This window comes from Camelus bactrianus, chromosome 19, assembly GCF_048773025.1.
Source record: "Camelus bactrianus isolate YW-2024 breed Bactrian camel chromosome 19, ASM4877302v1, whole genome shotgun sequence".
In the NCBI taxonomy this organism is placed as follows: Eukaryota; Metazoa; Chordata; class Mammalia; order Artiodactyla; family Camelidae; genus Camelus; species Camelus bactrianus.
This window is the reverse complement of record NC_133557.1, coordinates 41,613,422-41,629,099: the sequence shown is the minus strand read 5'-3', so window position 1 is coordinate 41,629,099 and position 15,678 is coordinate 41,613,422. Positions and strand designations below refer to the sequence as shown.

Sequence of the window (15,678 nt, the reverse complement as noted above, 5' to 3'; positions counted from 1 at the left end):
AGTTTGGGGGAAACAATAAAATACCATGTTGTGCCTGGAGCAGGGTAGTTTAGTGTCTTCCTTCTTCCCTGGAGCTGCCCACAGACTCTTAACCCAATCTGGATTTCCTGTCATCAGACTCGCCTGGGTGGCAGTTCATCTACTGGCCCCCAGAGGTCACTCCCCGTCACTCCTCAAAGATTTATGTTCCTGGCTCATCTTTTCTCTGACTTCCATCCTGCCAGAACTCCTAGTGATTTCACGGTGTAGAGGTTATGCTTCCAACTCCCTGACCTCTCAATTCCTTGACCTTTTCTTTCATGTCAGCCACCCACTCCCCTTACCATTCCCTGGTCCTTACCAAGCATCTCCCCCTAACTTTGCAGTGCTCACCCTCCAGCACCCAGACTCCAACGTTCCTTCAACTTGCCCCTCATCCTCTTCCAATCTTCACTTTGGTCCTTCAGTGGGTTAACATCCACAGTCCATCATTATAATTAATTCCCTGCAGAATCTGTGAGGTCTTCTCGCCTATTCTTGTTCATCATACTCCCTCAGCAAAACTCCAACCACAACTAAATTCTCCTCTGTGCCGGCCCCCATAACCTGAGCTTGGCTGAGGAGTCGCACTGCCCGCTAAGCACTGTCTTTAAATTCATGATCGCTAACCTCAATTTGGGCCCTTAATGCTGCCCAGCAATCATCACATATTTCCAAGTACTGACTTCTACTTTCTCATTTCTCCTCCAATTTCCAGGATCTCCTTTTCCATCCTAAATCTGCAGCTGACCTGCTTCCCAATTCCCTGAGAAAAAACAGGAGCGATCAGAGAGGACCCTCATCAAGCTCCCACGACACCGTCTTGATTTGGGCACGTGGACGTCCTTCCGGTTACTGCAGAAAAAACTGCTCATTGCTCCTTCCAGGTCATCGTCTCTGCCCGTTCACAGGCCCATTCCTTCTCGCTCACTCGAGGACCTCACAACGGCGATTCATTTCCCACCTTCACCCCTCAGCAAACACACACAGCACTCATTTGTCTCTCTCCTGGATCACTCACCTAAGTCACTTACTCTTAATTTCTCCCACATAGAAAAGCAAACATATCCTTTGTCTCCTATTCAGACAAAATAAAATCCACTTTCGTCTCCAGCTGTTTCCCCATCCTCTTCTTCCTTTTAAGAAAAGAAAGGCTCCTTGAAAGATCTGTCTATGCTCACTGTCTCCTATTACTTTCCTCCCATTCTCTTTCCTTACCCGCTTAAATTGGGATTTCTATCCCTGTCACTGCATCCAAACCCTCCTTCCAAGGTCATCCGCAACCTCCACAGGGTGCTAATGTCAGAGGTCCACCCCCTGGGCCTCATCTTACTGACAACTTGTCAACAGCATTTAACCTACTGACCACTCTTTCCTGAGAAAGCACTTACTTTACTTGCCTTCCCGGATTTCACAAACTCCCAGACTTTCTCCAGGAAGAGCATCAGCTGCTCCTCCTCAGTCTCACTGCTGGTCCCTCTGCAACTCCCTGACCTTAATTTTGGAATATTACAGAGCCATTCATCACCTTCTCTTATCTACATTCATTCCTCTGATGATCTCATACAGTTCATGACTTTAAAATGTCATCCGCACCCTCTTAATTCTCTAATTCACTTTAGCCTAGGCCTTCCTGCTGAATTAGAGACGTAAATATGCAGCTGCCTAATTAACTCTGCTCCTGCACATTCAGTAAGCATCACCTGAAACTCCTGGTCTTTTCCCTCAAGACTTAATCTTCCTGGAGGTTCCCCCACGTCAAGAAACAGAAATACCATTCCTTCAGTTTCCCAGGCCCAAAATCAAGCCATCTCTGACTCTCTTTATCCCTCACCCAGTATCAACCAACTAGCAAATCACGTTAGCTGTACCTTTGAGAACTACCAGAATCCAACCACTTCTTTCCCTCCCACCGCCACCACTCTAGTCTAAGCCACTAATATCTCCAGCTTGATTTAGCCGACTGGTCTCCCAGATTCCACTACTGCCCCCCACAGTCTGTTGTCAGCACTGGAGCCAGAATGACCAGGTTAAAACGTAAGTCAGGTCATGCTATGCCTCTTCTCAAAACTCTCCATGGCTCCCAGCTTACAGTGACTTATGAGTCCCAACATGGTGGCCAGAGCCACCTCTTTGAGCTCAACCCCCACCATTCTTTTCCTTGCTCACTCTGCTCAGGCCTCCCTGCTGTTTCTCAGTCTCTCCAGACACAGTACAACCTCCTCTGCACATGCTGTTCTGGAAATGTTCTTCCCTCCATTGGCCACATGGCTCTGTTCCTCTTCCTTTGGATTTTTGTTCAAATATCTCTTTAAAAACTGCAAGTTCCTCTTCTGTACTTACTATCCACCTTTCCTACTTCATTTCTCTCTGTAGCTCTTATTACTGTATGACAGAAGGTAAGTTTTACCTATTTATTTACTGTCTGCCTGACTTGATAAAATGTAAGTTCCACGAGGATACGGGCTTTGTTTTGTTCATTTCTATACCCCGAGTGCCTGGTCTAGTGCCTGAAATGTAGTGTGTGCTAATACATATTGAATGAATAAATAGATGCATGCTTTTGTAACTACCAAGATGGAAGGGCTCTTCTGCATCATCTCGGCCAGGGACTGGCAAACTATTTCTGCAAAAAGCCAGACAGTAAGTATTCTCAACTTTGCAGGCCATCCAATCCATGTCACAAGTATTCAACTTGGTTGCTGTAAAGTAAAAGCAGTCATAGACAGTATGTAACCCAATCAGTGGAGCTGTTGTGTTTTAATAAAATTTTTAAATCCAATGGCTAGCAGGATTTGACCTGTGGACAACAGTCTGCCACACCCTGAGCTAGGTTACTGGATCTGCTGCACTGAGCATTAAGGCCTGAATCACCAGTTCTCCCAGAAGCTGTAACAGCTCATAACTTCTAGAGCTAGAAAGGGCCATCGAGACCCAGGATCATCTAACCCAACCCCCACGGCAGACAGGGGATGCATATCCAGTATCCATCCTCCCCTCCTTTATAACTAAAAGAAGCCGGATTTTACTGAGGGGACAGTGATGCACAGCTCAGAAACTATCTGTCAGTCTCTCTGTAGCTAGAAGTGACCGTGGGACATGGTTCTGGACAGGAAGTCACGAAGAGAAGTCGAGTGAACACTCTTCTTGCTCTTCACCCTTCCCCCTCTTCCAGTTTGAAACGCAAATGCAACCCCAGGGAGCGGTGAGCACCACCCTCTAAGGATGGCCGAGTAGGAGGAGGGGAGGCAGGAACGCAGAAGCTGGTGCCCAGGTCCTCTGAATGTCTTTTAATGAGAGGAAAAATTAATCCCTGGTTAAGCCATGATAAGTGGCTTTTAAAGAGAGACTTTTAAAGAGAGAAAACAAATCTTTGGTTAAGCTGCTATAAGTAGCTTTTAAAGAAAGCAAATGAATCATCCAAGATCGTAAAAGCCAGAAGAGGCAGAACAGAGACTTGACCTGATCCTGGGCCTTCGGTAGTCCTTCTCCCTGCCAGTCCCCTCTCAAAGACAGAATAAAAGCCACAATATGCTACTGCATATAGAGTAGACAGCATGTGAATTAAGCAAGCCTTGCTCCCACCCAAAAAAGATCATATCTCAGGCTCAAATAACTAGGAATTCTGGGGATTTTACCTAGAGTCAGACATGGAGCCACACTGCTGATCCTATCACTTGCAGCCTAAGCTGCAAAGAGATGGTTCTCCGAGAGCTTTGGCAGAAAAGCCCAAGGGAGGACTCTCATTGGCCTGACTTGGATACCGCGCTCATCCTGGAACCAACCACCACAGCCAGAAGGATGACTATGTTGATCAACTTAGACTGGGATACACTCACCCCTGTGGCATGATAGATGAGCCAGCCCCACTCAGCTGGGGTCTGAACGATTCCTCCCAGGGAAAAGGGGTTCTGATACCAGAAGACATGGGGAGAGGAGTGTTGAAGTGTGTACATGCACGTGTACACACACAGCACTTTTTTGGTGAGTACCCCCAGGAGATCAGGAGATGTGGCTTGAAGGCATAGCTTTCTAACTAGAAGCAGGTCAGGAGGTTGACACATGACCTTAGGTTCCAAGTCATTCAAACAAGGGCACCACCGTCATTTAAGTATGTAAGGATGGATGGATGTGGTTGTTCACACACACACACACACACACACACACACACACACACGCACGCATAAAATATAATTTGAAAATAAATGAGCAGCCAGATTTTCAACACAACTCTCCGTGTCACAGACATAGAGTGTATTCAGCAACAACTAACAGGAACCCAGACCTGCTGCGACTTAAACAACTTAGGGTTTACTTTTCCCACTGAACAAGTAGTTTGGAGGAAAGTGGCCTTTGCATTTGCAGCAGCAGGTTTACAGTGTAAAGGCCATGATTTCTATGATTCTCTTGTCCATTCCCTCATGGCTACAAGATAGTTGCTCTTACTCAGACATCACGCTCACATTCAGGACAGGAAAAAGGGAAAAGGGGTGATGTCAGCCCTTTTTATCAAGAAGATAAAAGGCTCTCCCAGAAACCCTCAAGCAGACTCTGGCTTGTGTCTTATTGGCTTGACCCATGTTATATGGCTATTCCTAACTGTAAAGGAGTGTTAATAAAAATGTAAATAATTTTTACAGTCTATGTAGGAGAGGCACAGAAGGGCAAAGGAAGCTGAAAATGACTGCAGGACAAGCCAGCCCACGGTGTGTGCCACTCTGTGTATTACTCTGCTAGGGAGCAACAGCTGGCATGTAGCCGTGATAAAGTGTGACCCTGACAGCTTATATTCTCTATTGCCTGCTTTGAGAATATTTTTAAATATGACAATATAATAAGTTTTAGACTGGATGCATAAGCTGAGAAGTGGAAATACTGAGGGCTTTACATAAATTCAAAAATAAAACATTAACCTACTAGTCATATATTTACATTTTTGTGCTTCCCTATTAAAATGTAGTCCTCCTGTCAAATAAATGCACATCCAAAAGTTACACACATTTATTTTCTGTACATTTCTCCTAAGATACCTTTTCATTTGTTTAATGAACTATGTTATAATTTTAATTAATTTATCAGGATCCACCAACCAGTTCTGTTCCCTCAGCTTTGTTAAACACTAAACAGGTTAGTTATAACATAAGTCTCAAAGATTTGCTATTTCTATCATAAGCTTTCCTACAAAGAAAGCCAGTCACCTTATGGAGTCACCACTAGCCTAGAGTGCAAAGGCACTGCCTTCACAAATACTTTTTTCTGAGCCATTTGAATATGTGCAAACATTACAACCCTTTATCCTAAATATTGCAGAAGACACTTCCTAAGAACAAGGACATTTTCTTCCCTAACCACAATAATATTATCATGTCTAAGAGCATTAATAATAATTCCAATTAATAAGACAAATGTTTATAAAATTTTAATATTTATAAATAACATTCATAAATAATAAATATTATCATTTAATCTATTAAAAGTTCTCCAATTGTCTTAAAAAGCATTTTTTTTTAATCAAAGTCTTATCACTCCCAAATGTTTCTGCTTAAAATGTTGCTTCAAAATCATTCAACCAAAGGGAGTTAATTTCAACGTATATCATTTGTATTGGTTGTCAGTCATTTGGTATTTGGTTTGGATTCTTTAAATACAGGTGTCTGTATTTATAAAATAGCCACTTCTTTTGCATCTTTGTACCTAAATAGTTACATAATACAACAAGAAGCTCTTCGGAATATTATATTTTACAGCGGAAAAAAGGAAAGAAGGGAAAGAAGACAAGCAGGATTGTTTCTGACCTTAAAAAAAAAAAACCTCTAAAACACATACACATGCACACACAGACTAACAGCAACACATTCCAAATTTACCCAAAAAATACAATTACAAAATTCGTAATCACAAATTCAAATAATGAAGCCTGCTACTTGATTTAAATCTTTTAAATAAATATAAATCTTCTACTTAAAACAAAAAGAGAAGATACTCTAAGCTTACCCCATCTGAAACCAAAAATCAACCCAGAAGCGAGGTAAATGGAAAATCCTCAGTGTCACTGAGCCTCGGATGGACCAGGTGAGACGCCCTCAGCCTGAGCTGCCCACGATTAATGCTAACGAACAGACTGGGTTTCACCACATTCACGAAAGGTTAAGAATAGTGTTGTTTACATGCACTCTATTCTTCCCTCATGAATATGTGGTTTTCACAGGCTCAAAAATCATAGTTACTATCAAATAGCTGGTGGCTTTAGAAAAATTAGGTTACAACGAGGGAAAACAAATTCACAACCATAAAAACAATTCTAAAATCTATTATGAACGTTATAATAATTATGGATTTATTTATTTACCCACATCCACCAAATGCAACTTAAGCCCTATTCAAGCTAATCAGTCAATATACGTACAACTCGGCCTTCAGCTTCATATGATTTAATTTTCCTTTCCTTCTTGCAACATTATAATTAAGTGCTCTGAGTTTACTGTAACTAATATTAGTGGTTTTCTCCACATGCTCACAACTACAGAAACAGACAAAAACCTTTTTGATCACCTCATCAGTACCCTTATGAGGAAAAAAAGATTCTAATATGGAAACAAAGGTCTTTATTTTTTTTTTCTTTTTTTTCTGCATGGGATGAAAACAAATTCTGTGAGTGGTTTTAATTATACTTGAATACTTCATAAACATCTTTTAACAAAATTTAAAATAAAGTACCTATTGTCAATAGCTTGGCAGCTCCTACTTCTGCGATGGCACCAACCTTTATAATCAAGTCCATGGTCCCTAAATCTGGCCACTTTTGAAATCAAACAGACCAGCAACAAAACTATGGTTCTTTTTAAAGTAATGTGACAACTGTTTACAGAGTTGTTTTGTTTTGTTTCTTCATTTTTTAGTATTATGCTTATTATTTGCTTTCCAACCAAATAATATTACCAAATTATTTCTAGTTATCAAAATTTGGTAGCTAATTTAAATGGTCTTTTTCTTTGTTTCCCAAAAGGCTTGATTGAGTAAGAACACATTTGCTGTTGACACAATCATCCTCTGCTATTTAAATAGCTCCAAGAGTCAAAAATAAACAGGATTTCCAGGCTCTAAGAGAAGGCTAGAGCTATTGTGTAAACAGGAAACCCAGGCCACAGGGAGAAAACCAACTTAGGCTGTGAATGCACAAAGCCCTACAAAGCCACACTTCCACCACCGGCTACCCACTTCCACTTTTTCTGATAAGCCCATTTTGCTGATCTGCTACTGATCAATTCTGTTAGTGATTTAATATAATCACAAGTTGTTCTTTTTTTCTTATTTGTAAGAGGAAGAAGAGAAACACGACTGAGCGGCCCAGGACAGGAGGGCTCAGCCTCACCCGAGGACTCTGCTTCTGGACAGTGCATCAGCCACGTCACAGAAGGCCACTTCTGGGTTTCTTGGGAATTGCAATGGTTCTGTTTCGGAAACTCAACATGCACTGAAGAACCAAATTTAGGTGCTACTCCATTAACAAGCAGATGAACTATTTATTTTCAAATGATGATTACCCAGGTCAATAAATGGGAGTTTTAACCATTTATTCTAGCTGAACGAAAGAAATAATGTCTCAAATTCTTACTACTTTCAACAGTTCCACTGAGTACACTCTAACTAATCAGTCTCCCTACTCTACAACCGCCCAGCCTTCCTGCACAAGTTTTCTGCGTCTTGCTTTAAAAAAGATACAGGATTATTTCTTAAGTCTCTATTAAAAAAAAAAAAAAAAGATGCCACTCTAAGAGGTATTTCAGAGCTCACCACAACTCCCCAGAGAGAGGCAAGCAAAAAGCATTCAGTTCTGCCATTAGCTTCCTAAAGAACATTTCTGAAGGCCCTTGGAAAATCACATTCATTTCTAAAATGATTATCATCCTTGTAGTCATTTGTTATCTTTCCTTTTTTTTTTTCCTTTTATTTCCATTCTACCCACTCACTTAAATTTATTCTGATTTGTAAAACTTTAATACACTTAAAAATATTCTGGGATTCTATATATGTATCTTATGTCACATGGGAAGAAAAATATGACTGACTTTGCAACTTTGTGACCCTCCATGAGATATATTCCAGGTAAAGAAGAAAAAAGGTGAAAGACTAAGTATTATTCTTCGATAAGTTGGTGCACTATTGGTATACAGTTTGCAAGCAAAGCTGTGGACACCAGTCATCATGGAACTCTAAACTGTCTAGCTGGTCACCAAGGACCTTGGCTGAAAGGCTGTCATAATTTCTGGTCCTCCTTCCCCCCGAGCTGCTGAGTGAAGTTCTTTTCTTAACCCTGCCATTCCACACACTTGAAAGTTGATTCAAACCCTCCTAATGCCTAAATCTAAAACCTGTTTTTTGATATTCATTCACATCCCTAAATGTATGGAATCTCCTTGCTTATCTCGAAAGATTCCTTCATCTATGGTTTCCTCAGTTCCATCTTTTCTCTCTCTCTTTTCTGTCTCTTCACAAGGTAATCTTTCCACCCACCCTGAAGGCAGACATCTTCTAAGGTTTACACTTTCTCATTCATTCATTCAGTCATTCATTCCATATATATTTTATTTGCTAGGCACTCTTCTAGTCGCTGGGGAAAACAGCAATGGGGGAAAATAAGAATCAAAATCTCTGCTGTCATAGTTTATGCCATGCTGAAGGGAAAGAGACAATAGTAAACAAAAAGGTACAGAATAAATCAAGTGCTTAAGAAGAAACACAAACCAGAGTAGGAGGAGAGAAAGAGAAGTTAAAATTTTAGGTAGGGTGGTTAGGAAAGACCTCTTTGAGGAGATGACATGCAAGCAAATGTGGTCTCTTCAGCTGGACCACCAATTCTGTGAAAGACACCATAAATTCTGAGAACAAGCTCAAGGTCTCAACTTCCCTCTCAAACTCCAGGCCCATACAGCCAACTAACTGTCATGCCTGCAAACACCTCTATGCCAACATGGTCAAAATCAAGCTCATTCTCTCTACATGTCTAGTGTTTCATACATGACATTCTTATCTCTTATTGGCATTGCGATTCCAAGTCCAGGAGAATCAAAACTCTAGTTACTTTGATGCCTCTTTCACTGCATCTGTCCCTTTAATCATCTGTCAAGAATCTCAAAGATTCTGCCTTTGAGAGTCTCTGGCACCTGACTCTCCTTTCCATCCACTCTAGTTGCGCTTCTCCAATTGTCATGGCTTCAAATTAGTAGCTTCACCTACAGGATCTCCCTCCTCCAATCTATCCCACATCCTAGTGTAACACTAGCCAAAGCCTTACAGTAAGTCCAGTTTGGGGTTTGGGTTTTTTTTCCACTTATAATTACACCACTCTCCCTAATGCACTCTGTTCACTTGTTAAACCACATCACTAGTTGTTCAAAAAACCAGTCCAAGATTTTCCCTCCTGATGGTACCTCATTCAAGACACTCTCCTTGATCAACCAGACACCTCTTCCTCTGCTTCTTTTAAACTCCGTTTAATTAGGAATTTTTTCATAAAACATAGAAATAATGTACGTAACATATAATTTATTAAGCATATTAATGGAGCATGTATCCATTAATCCACCAAACAACTAGAAAAACCCAACACTAGCCCCCAGTACTGTTGAGACCTGTCAGGTCTTCCCTCCCAGAGGAAACCACTACCCTGAATTACTTTTTAATAATGTCTTGCCATATGCACATGTATAATTAGTGTATGGTTTTGCAAAGTTGTATTAATGGTGGGAACACTGACTGTAGTCCTTTACAAACTGTATTTTTAACTTAGCATTATGATTTGAAGGTTCATCCATATTGACGTGTGTCACTGCAGTCCATCCGCTTTCACTGCCACATAGTACTCTCCCACGGATGGACATTAACAGTGGTTTCTATTTTTTGCTGTTAAGAAAAAACAATGCTGTAGGTATTCTTGTGCGTGAAATCTAGGGCACGTACACATAGTTAGGACTAGAATTCCTGGCTCGTGGGGCACACACATGTTCTACTCGTCATGATAATGGTAAACATTTTCCAAAATGATTATACCTACTTAAAAACATCAATGTCTAAAACATACTTATTGCATATTTTCTACCTAGTGATTCTAGTATCTAAAGATTTTGGTGGTCTGGTTAAAGTTTCTGTTGATATATTTTCTCTCATGGTTGCCCTCCTTTATGTGTGTTTTATTTTAATTTAAGCTTTTATTTTGAATTAATATTTGAGCTCTTCTTCAAGATCTGGAGTTGAAAGAATCTTGCTTCAGGAAGGATCTTCTTTTTCTTCTGTCAAGCCCCTGGCAGCTTCATGTATCTAAGGCTCTCTTAAGCAAAAATTCTCCCTCATTCATTTGAAAGTGTGATCTTGCCATGAGAATTTTGTCCAGAATTGTTAGATTATTTGCAAAGGCTCCAGGATCTCCATTTCATGAAATTGCCAGGAAGGGAAGTCCCTGTACTTCCTGAACTTTAGTATGAAACATACTGCATCTTAGATTTCACTGATGGCACATCTGCCTTTTTCCTTCTCCTAAAAGGCAAGTTCCTTGATAATAAGGCTGCTCTGCTGTGTTTACTTGCAACTCTTTAATAGTAGCCAGCAAAGTACATACGTGACTTTTAACTAATATTTAAATAAAAAGATGTTAAAAATTCTCAAGGTATAAAAACCTTGGAGAAAAGGAAAAGAATAGAATTCTAGAATTGGGAAAAAAAAAAAAAAGCCTTGGGCCCCAGAATTAGTAATGAATAATGCTTTGGGGAATGCCTAATTTATTATTTTCTTTATTTTGCAATTTGGACATATGTGTACAATAGGCCATATATCACAATGCTTATAATAATGAAGGAGAAACATGTTTGATTTTTGACTAGATAAAAAATTGGTTCTCTTAGGAATGACTTTAGTGTTAAAAAAAAAAAAGAAACATGAAGAATATGGAAAAAGTCTTGTAAAAATCCAAAAATGCACTGGTGAAGAGAACAATATGTTTTTAAGTTTTCTAAATTATAAGGAAACTCATGAAACATAATCGACGACCTCAGATAAGAGGTTAAAGTGTGTAATGACGATGTACTTTTGTTCCTCCTGTGAAGGTAATGCTCATGAATTATCAGGGCTTTAGCTAAGAACCTGGTCATTAAAAGAAAATATTTATCAAACATAACTTCTCAAGTTGGCAGAAAATCATGAGTGGACTTAGAGACCCTTCCGTCTCTATTGTTGATGGCATTCATCCCTCGACAGTAAACCTATGATGTCAATAAGAGCGTAAGAACATTCCCCAAAGGAATAAAATAAACACAGAGCAAAAACCACTTTTTAAAAATCATGATACTATACACCATGTAGAGTTTTTCAATAATAGTCACATAGACTGCAGGCTGATGACACCAACAACTTAGCTTAGAAATGCAGAGAGAAGACAAGGGAAATTTGACTTTTACAGATAACATTTCATCAGCCATTATATTAGTAGAGAGTCAAACCAACTAAAAAATGTACTGCGATATTACTTGCTGAGAACTGAGAAGGAAGCTATAATGACACCCTGAAGTCCACATACCACATGTGCAGCCACAGTTTGCATGAAAAGAGAATAATTCATGAAACCAAGTTCGTTCAAAAATAACCATGAATAGGAAAAGTCACATTTGAATCGTGTATGTGTGTGTGTGTGATTTAAAAAGCACAACTGAAAAGGAAATCTATTTATTTCTCTTCCCTACTTAACTAAGCATTCAGTCTATAATCAGCTGGTTAGCATGAAGTATTATTAAGGCACTATTTTTACAGTACCCATTTTTATGGGTTTTGTACTTTACACGAACAGTGGTTTTTTTAAAAAAAATGCACGAATTGGTTATTCTGCTTTATGCTTCCTATATTAAATCAAACCAAAGCTCTGGATCTTGGCATGATGGTAATACAAGTGGAAACAACATTTTAATCTTCAAAATGTCTTTCAATTTTACTCCATTCTATCACATTAAAGTCTCATTTATCAAAAATAGAGTTTTTAAAGAAACCTACATTTAAGATCATTTTAGAGTTTGCTTCAAATGGCAAAAAAAAAAAAGCAAGAAAAAATCTTCACTTTAATAAGACTGCTTCAGAAAAAAATATAGAAAAACAATTATTTAATCATAGTGTAAAATTACTTTTTAAAAAATCCCTTATTGCTGTGGAAGGTCAGAGTTATCAAACATACTACCACTCAAAAGACAGGTACACTTCACTCCAGAGGGTGGCCTACTGTGTCAGCAACTCCAGGCCAGTCCCAGCCTGGCCAAACCAGTGAATTTTTCTGCAACCTGGTGGCCATACCACACCTTCCCCAAAAAGGTCTGAGCCCCTCCCAAGTATGTCCTTCCCTGGACACTCTCTCTCAGTTCCAGAGCACCACAGAGAGTTTTCTCATAGCTTACAGTCACTCTCTTGTTAGTTAGCGATTCCTTGTATTAAATTTCCCCTGGTTAACCTTATGTACAACTTCTACCTCCTGGCTGGACCCAGAGGGCCACATCCTCCAGTAGCAAAATCTATCAATATTTCTGCTTTCTCCACTGAAGCCTCCCTCAAAATCACCATTTCCTCTCCATCACCTGGATCATTCCCAGCCCCCAAGCTCCCTCCCATAAAGATGGGCTTGGACAACCTTAGATCTACTCTATAAACCCTCCCCTAAAGCATCATTTTATTTATCAACTTAAGAACACATAAAGGTTCTTTCCTTCCTATCAGACTGAATGGGAACTCCTACAGTGAGATTTTAAGGCCCTCTGTGCCCTGGCCCCACCTGGCCAAGCCAGCCCTGCCCACTTCCCTCCAGATAAGACACACAGGCGTCTAGCCCTCACCGTGCCTAACCCCACTGTTAGGTCTGTGCTCCTTTCCTCCCCTCCTCTCCCTGTCTTCTGGGGCCAGTTCCAGGGGCCCATCATCCACGAGTCCTTTTCGGGTGGACTTTCTCCTACACTTTTGTCTGCGTCGTCCTCACCACATAATTAGCACCTTATCATATTCTGTCTTAATTCTCTAAGTGGAGCTACCCCCTAGATTAACCCTGGGATACTCCTTCCCTAGTTAATGTGCTCATGGCTTATTACCCTTTTTCACTGTGCTTTGTATTTCCTATACAACTTCACAAGTCTTTCCACAGTGGTAAGCTCAATGTTAAACGATGGGAAAAATCAGACTAAGTCAAATTGTTTTAACCCCAAGTAACGATTTTGTACAGAGCCACTGCTGGGCTACACAAAATCTTTCTAGAGATTAGAAAAGGCACCCCTTCCTCCAAGCAGATGCAGCCTCACAGCAGGTTACGTGGCAAACAGAACGCAGCAGGATCCCAACTCAACCCTATACAACGTACATGGCAGCACTAGATTCGTGAAGACAACACTGACTTTTAAAAAAAGAGTGAAACTGTGTTACAAAAAAACTTTTAGAGGAGGGTTTCCCTTGATTATTTTAGTAGAATTTTATTCTTGTGTATCACTCTAATCCCGGACCATGTCTCACAACTTGGGCAGTTGATTAATTATAATGGTAAACTGCATGCTGTAGTAGCTATCTTGAGTAGCTATTTATAGTAGCTATATTTACTTCTTTTCACAGCCAATATTAATTGAGGGTCTAAGTCTATGCCAGGCCCTGGACCTAGGTCTAGCAATATCAATGTGGTACCTGACTCATGAAACTTACAGCTCAGTGAAACAATCTCGATTTCGAAGGAAGTAATTTTCTAAACATTATACTTACTGATAAACTTGTTTTGCATAGTCTCCAGCAGAGCTTGGTGAGCATCTTCAGCTTGTAAAGCATGTGAACATTCTCTAGCCAGTATGGTGCGCACAAGATGCTCCCCACATCCTGGAAATACAAGGAAACCAACAGCAGTTGAGGAAAAGCAGTACTAAACATCCTTCTTGAATTACTAGCATTAAAACACCGTTACGCGCCACTTAAGAGGTAGTTATGCCAGAGAATAATTCAGTGATGGATGAAATGATTTCTAAGGACAATCTACTAATTTTAGTAACAAGATTTGGCAGAAACTAAAGAAACACGAAGGACACAAAGAAAAATAAAAGGGAATCCCCCTTTCATAGGAATAATTCACATAATACAGGAGTTTAGATTCCCTACCTAGGAATCACCTAGGGTTCTGTCTCATTTTCACTGATGGCTAACTACCAAAAACTGTTTAGAATGTCTTTATTTGTTTACATTCAGTTGGCCCGAGTCTCCCATTTTCTCTCTGGCACCCCACACATGAGGGAGCGTGGGAGAAATCTAGGCAGCCAGGGGCAACCTGAATCTCCCCCACCTACTCTCCACCTCAGTGCCCACCATACACCAGCAAATGCAAAGTGGACTTAATAAAATGGCACATTTCTCACCTTCTTAATTTACATATACTCTCTGTAGTTCTAAAGAAAGAGTGCATTTTAACCCTCTGAGGTGAACTGGGACCTTTCAGCCACAGGGAGGGAGGGCAGGCATGGCAGCGGGGGGAGGCACTGCCTAGAATTCCACTGCAGTTCTACCTGCTTAGAGAAGAAACTGCCACAACAGTAGAGACAAGGGAAATTTAATTTGTAGGCTGATAAGTTCACATAAAAGATTTCTGAAGAAAGAGCTTGACTTTTTCCTAGAAATATAAAATATATTAAAAAAAGCTACTTTGATAAACATTGGAGAAGTATGCCCATTTTAAAAAATACTAAATGCCAGTTGAAACACTTTTTAAATATAAAATCAATTTAATTAACAAAAAGGTCAGTGTCCTTGTACCCAAACAAGAACAGTAGATACGTAAAGACTTTGGTATCTTTTATATAAAACTTTTTTCCATTAAAAATGATTCCTCCCCCAACTGAACTTCCGCTTCCCATCTCTTAAAAAAAAAGAAGATTCCTACAAAAGACGTTCTACTACTTTATTAGAAAATCGAGCCCTCTGCTAATTCATGTAATAGGTGAAAGGTATCAAATGATCTAAGCATCTGTTGAGACTAAAGGAGAAGTAAGGCTCAACTCTACAGATCAGAAAATCACAGAGAAAGAAGGAGCATCTCCAGGGTCCACTCAGATTCTCCAAGGGGACCAAGGACAATATAACGTTTTTTTCACGTCATGAATCTGCATGCAGGTATAAACATGCACACACATGCAAACACACATGCACACACGCACGCACACACAGGCACACTACACTGGTAAATGGAAAATGGAGAGGGGAGGATCTCAGCAATCAAAAAGAAATGTGGACTAAGATTATGAAATAAACAACTTCTTTTAAATAATGTCTAAAAAAATCTTAAATACAGGAAGCCAAAACCAACACAAACTGATACAACATACAGTCTCTGTTTGGCTAGTATATACTGTGACAGTCATTAGGCACTAACAGCAAATCTCCCTTAAACATATTATCTGTAATTGTTCAATAATGTTGGTGCCGTTCATTTGAGAAATTTTCTCTTCATATGTACAGCTCCCCTCTCCCCTCTCTCCCTCACTTTCTCTGCCCTCCAGATAACCACGCACATATGCACACACACATACACATGTATATTATGTATGCACATACATTATACACTCATTGCCAAAAATACAAAACATTCAATACCTGTCAAAGGTTTTTTTCTAA

General features: G+C 39.9%; 1 protein-coding gene across 7 annotated transcripts in view; it reads right to left on the bottom strand.

The window, feature by feature from the left end:
* TASP1 (taspase 1) overlaps nucleotides 1–15,678 on the bottom strand; it is a 261,040-nt gene that overhangs the window by 114,723 nt on the left and 130,639 nt on the right. For all 7 annotated transcript variants that reach the window (XR_012500775.1, XR_012500776.1, XM_074347862.1 and 4 more), the window contains one exon: nucleotides 13,786–13,896. Coding sequence is in view for 5 of the 7 variants with exons in the window: in XM_074347862.1 (XP_074203963.1) it covers nucleotides 13,786–13,896 (111 nt within the window). In the remaining 2 variants the exon portion in view is untranslated. The remainder of the gene's footprint in view (nucleotides 1–13,785; nucleotides 13,897–15,678) is intronic.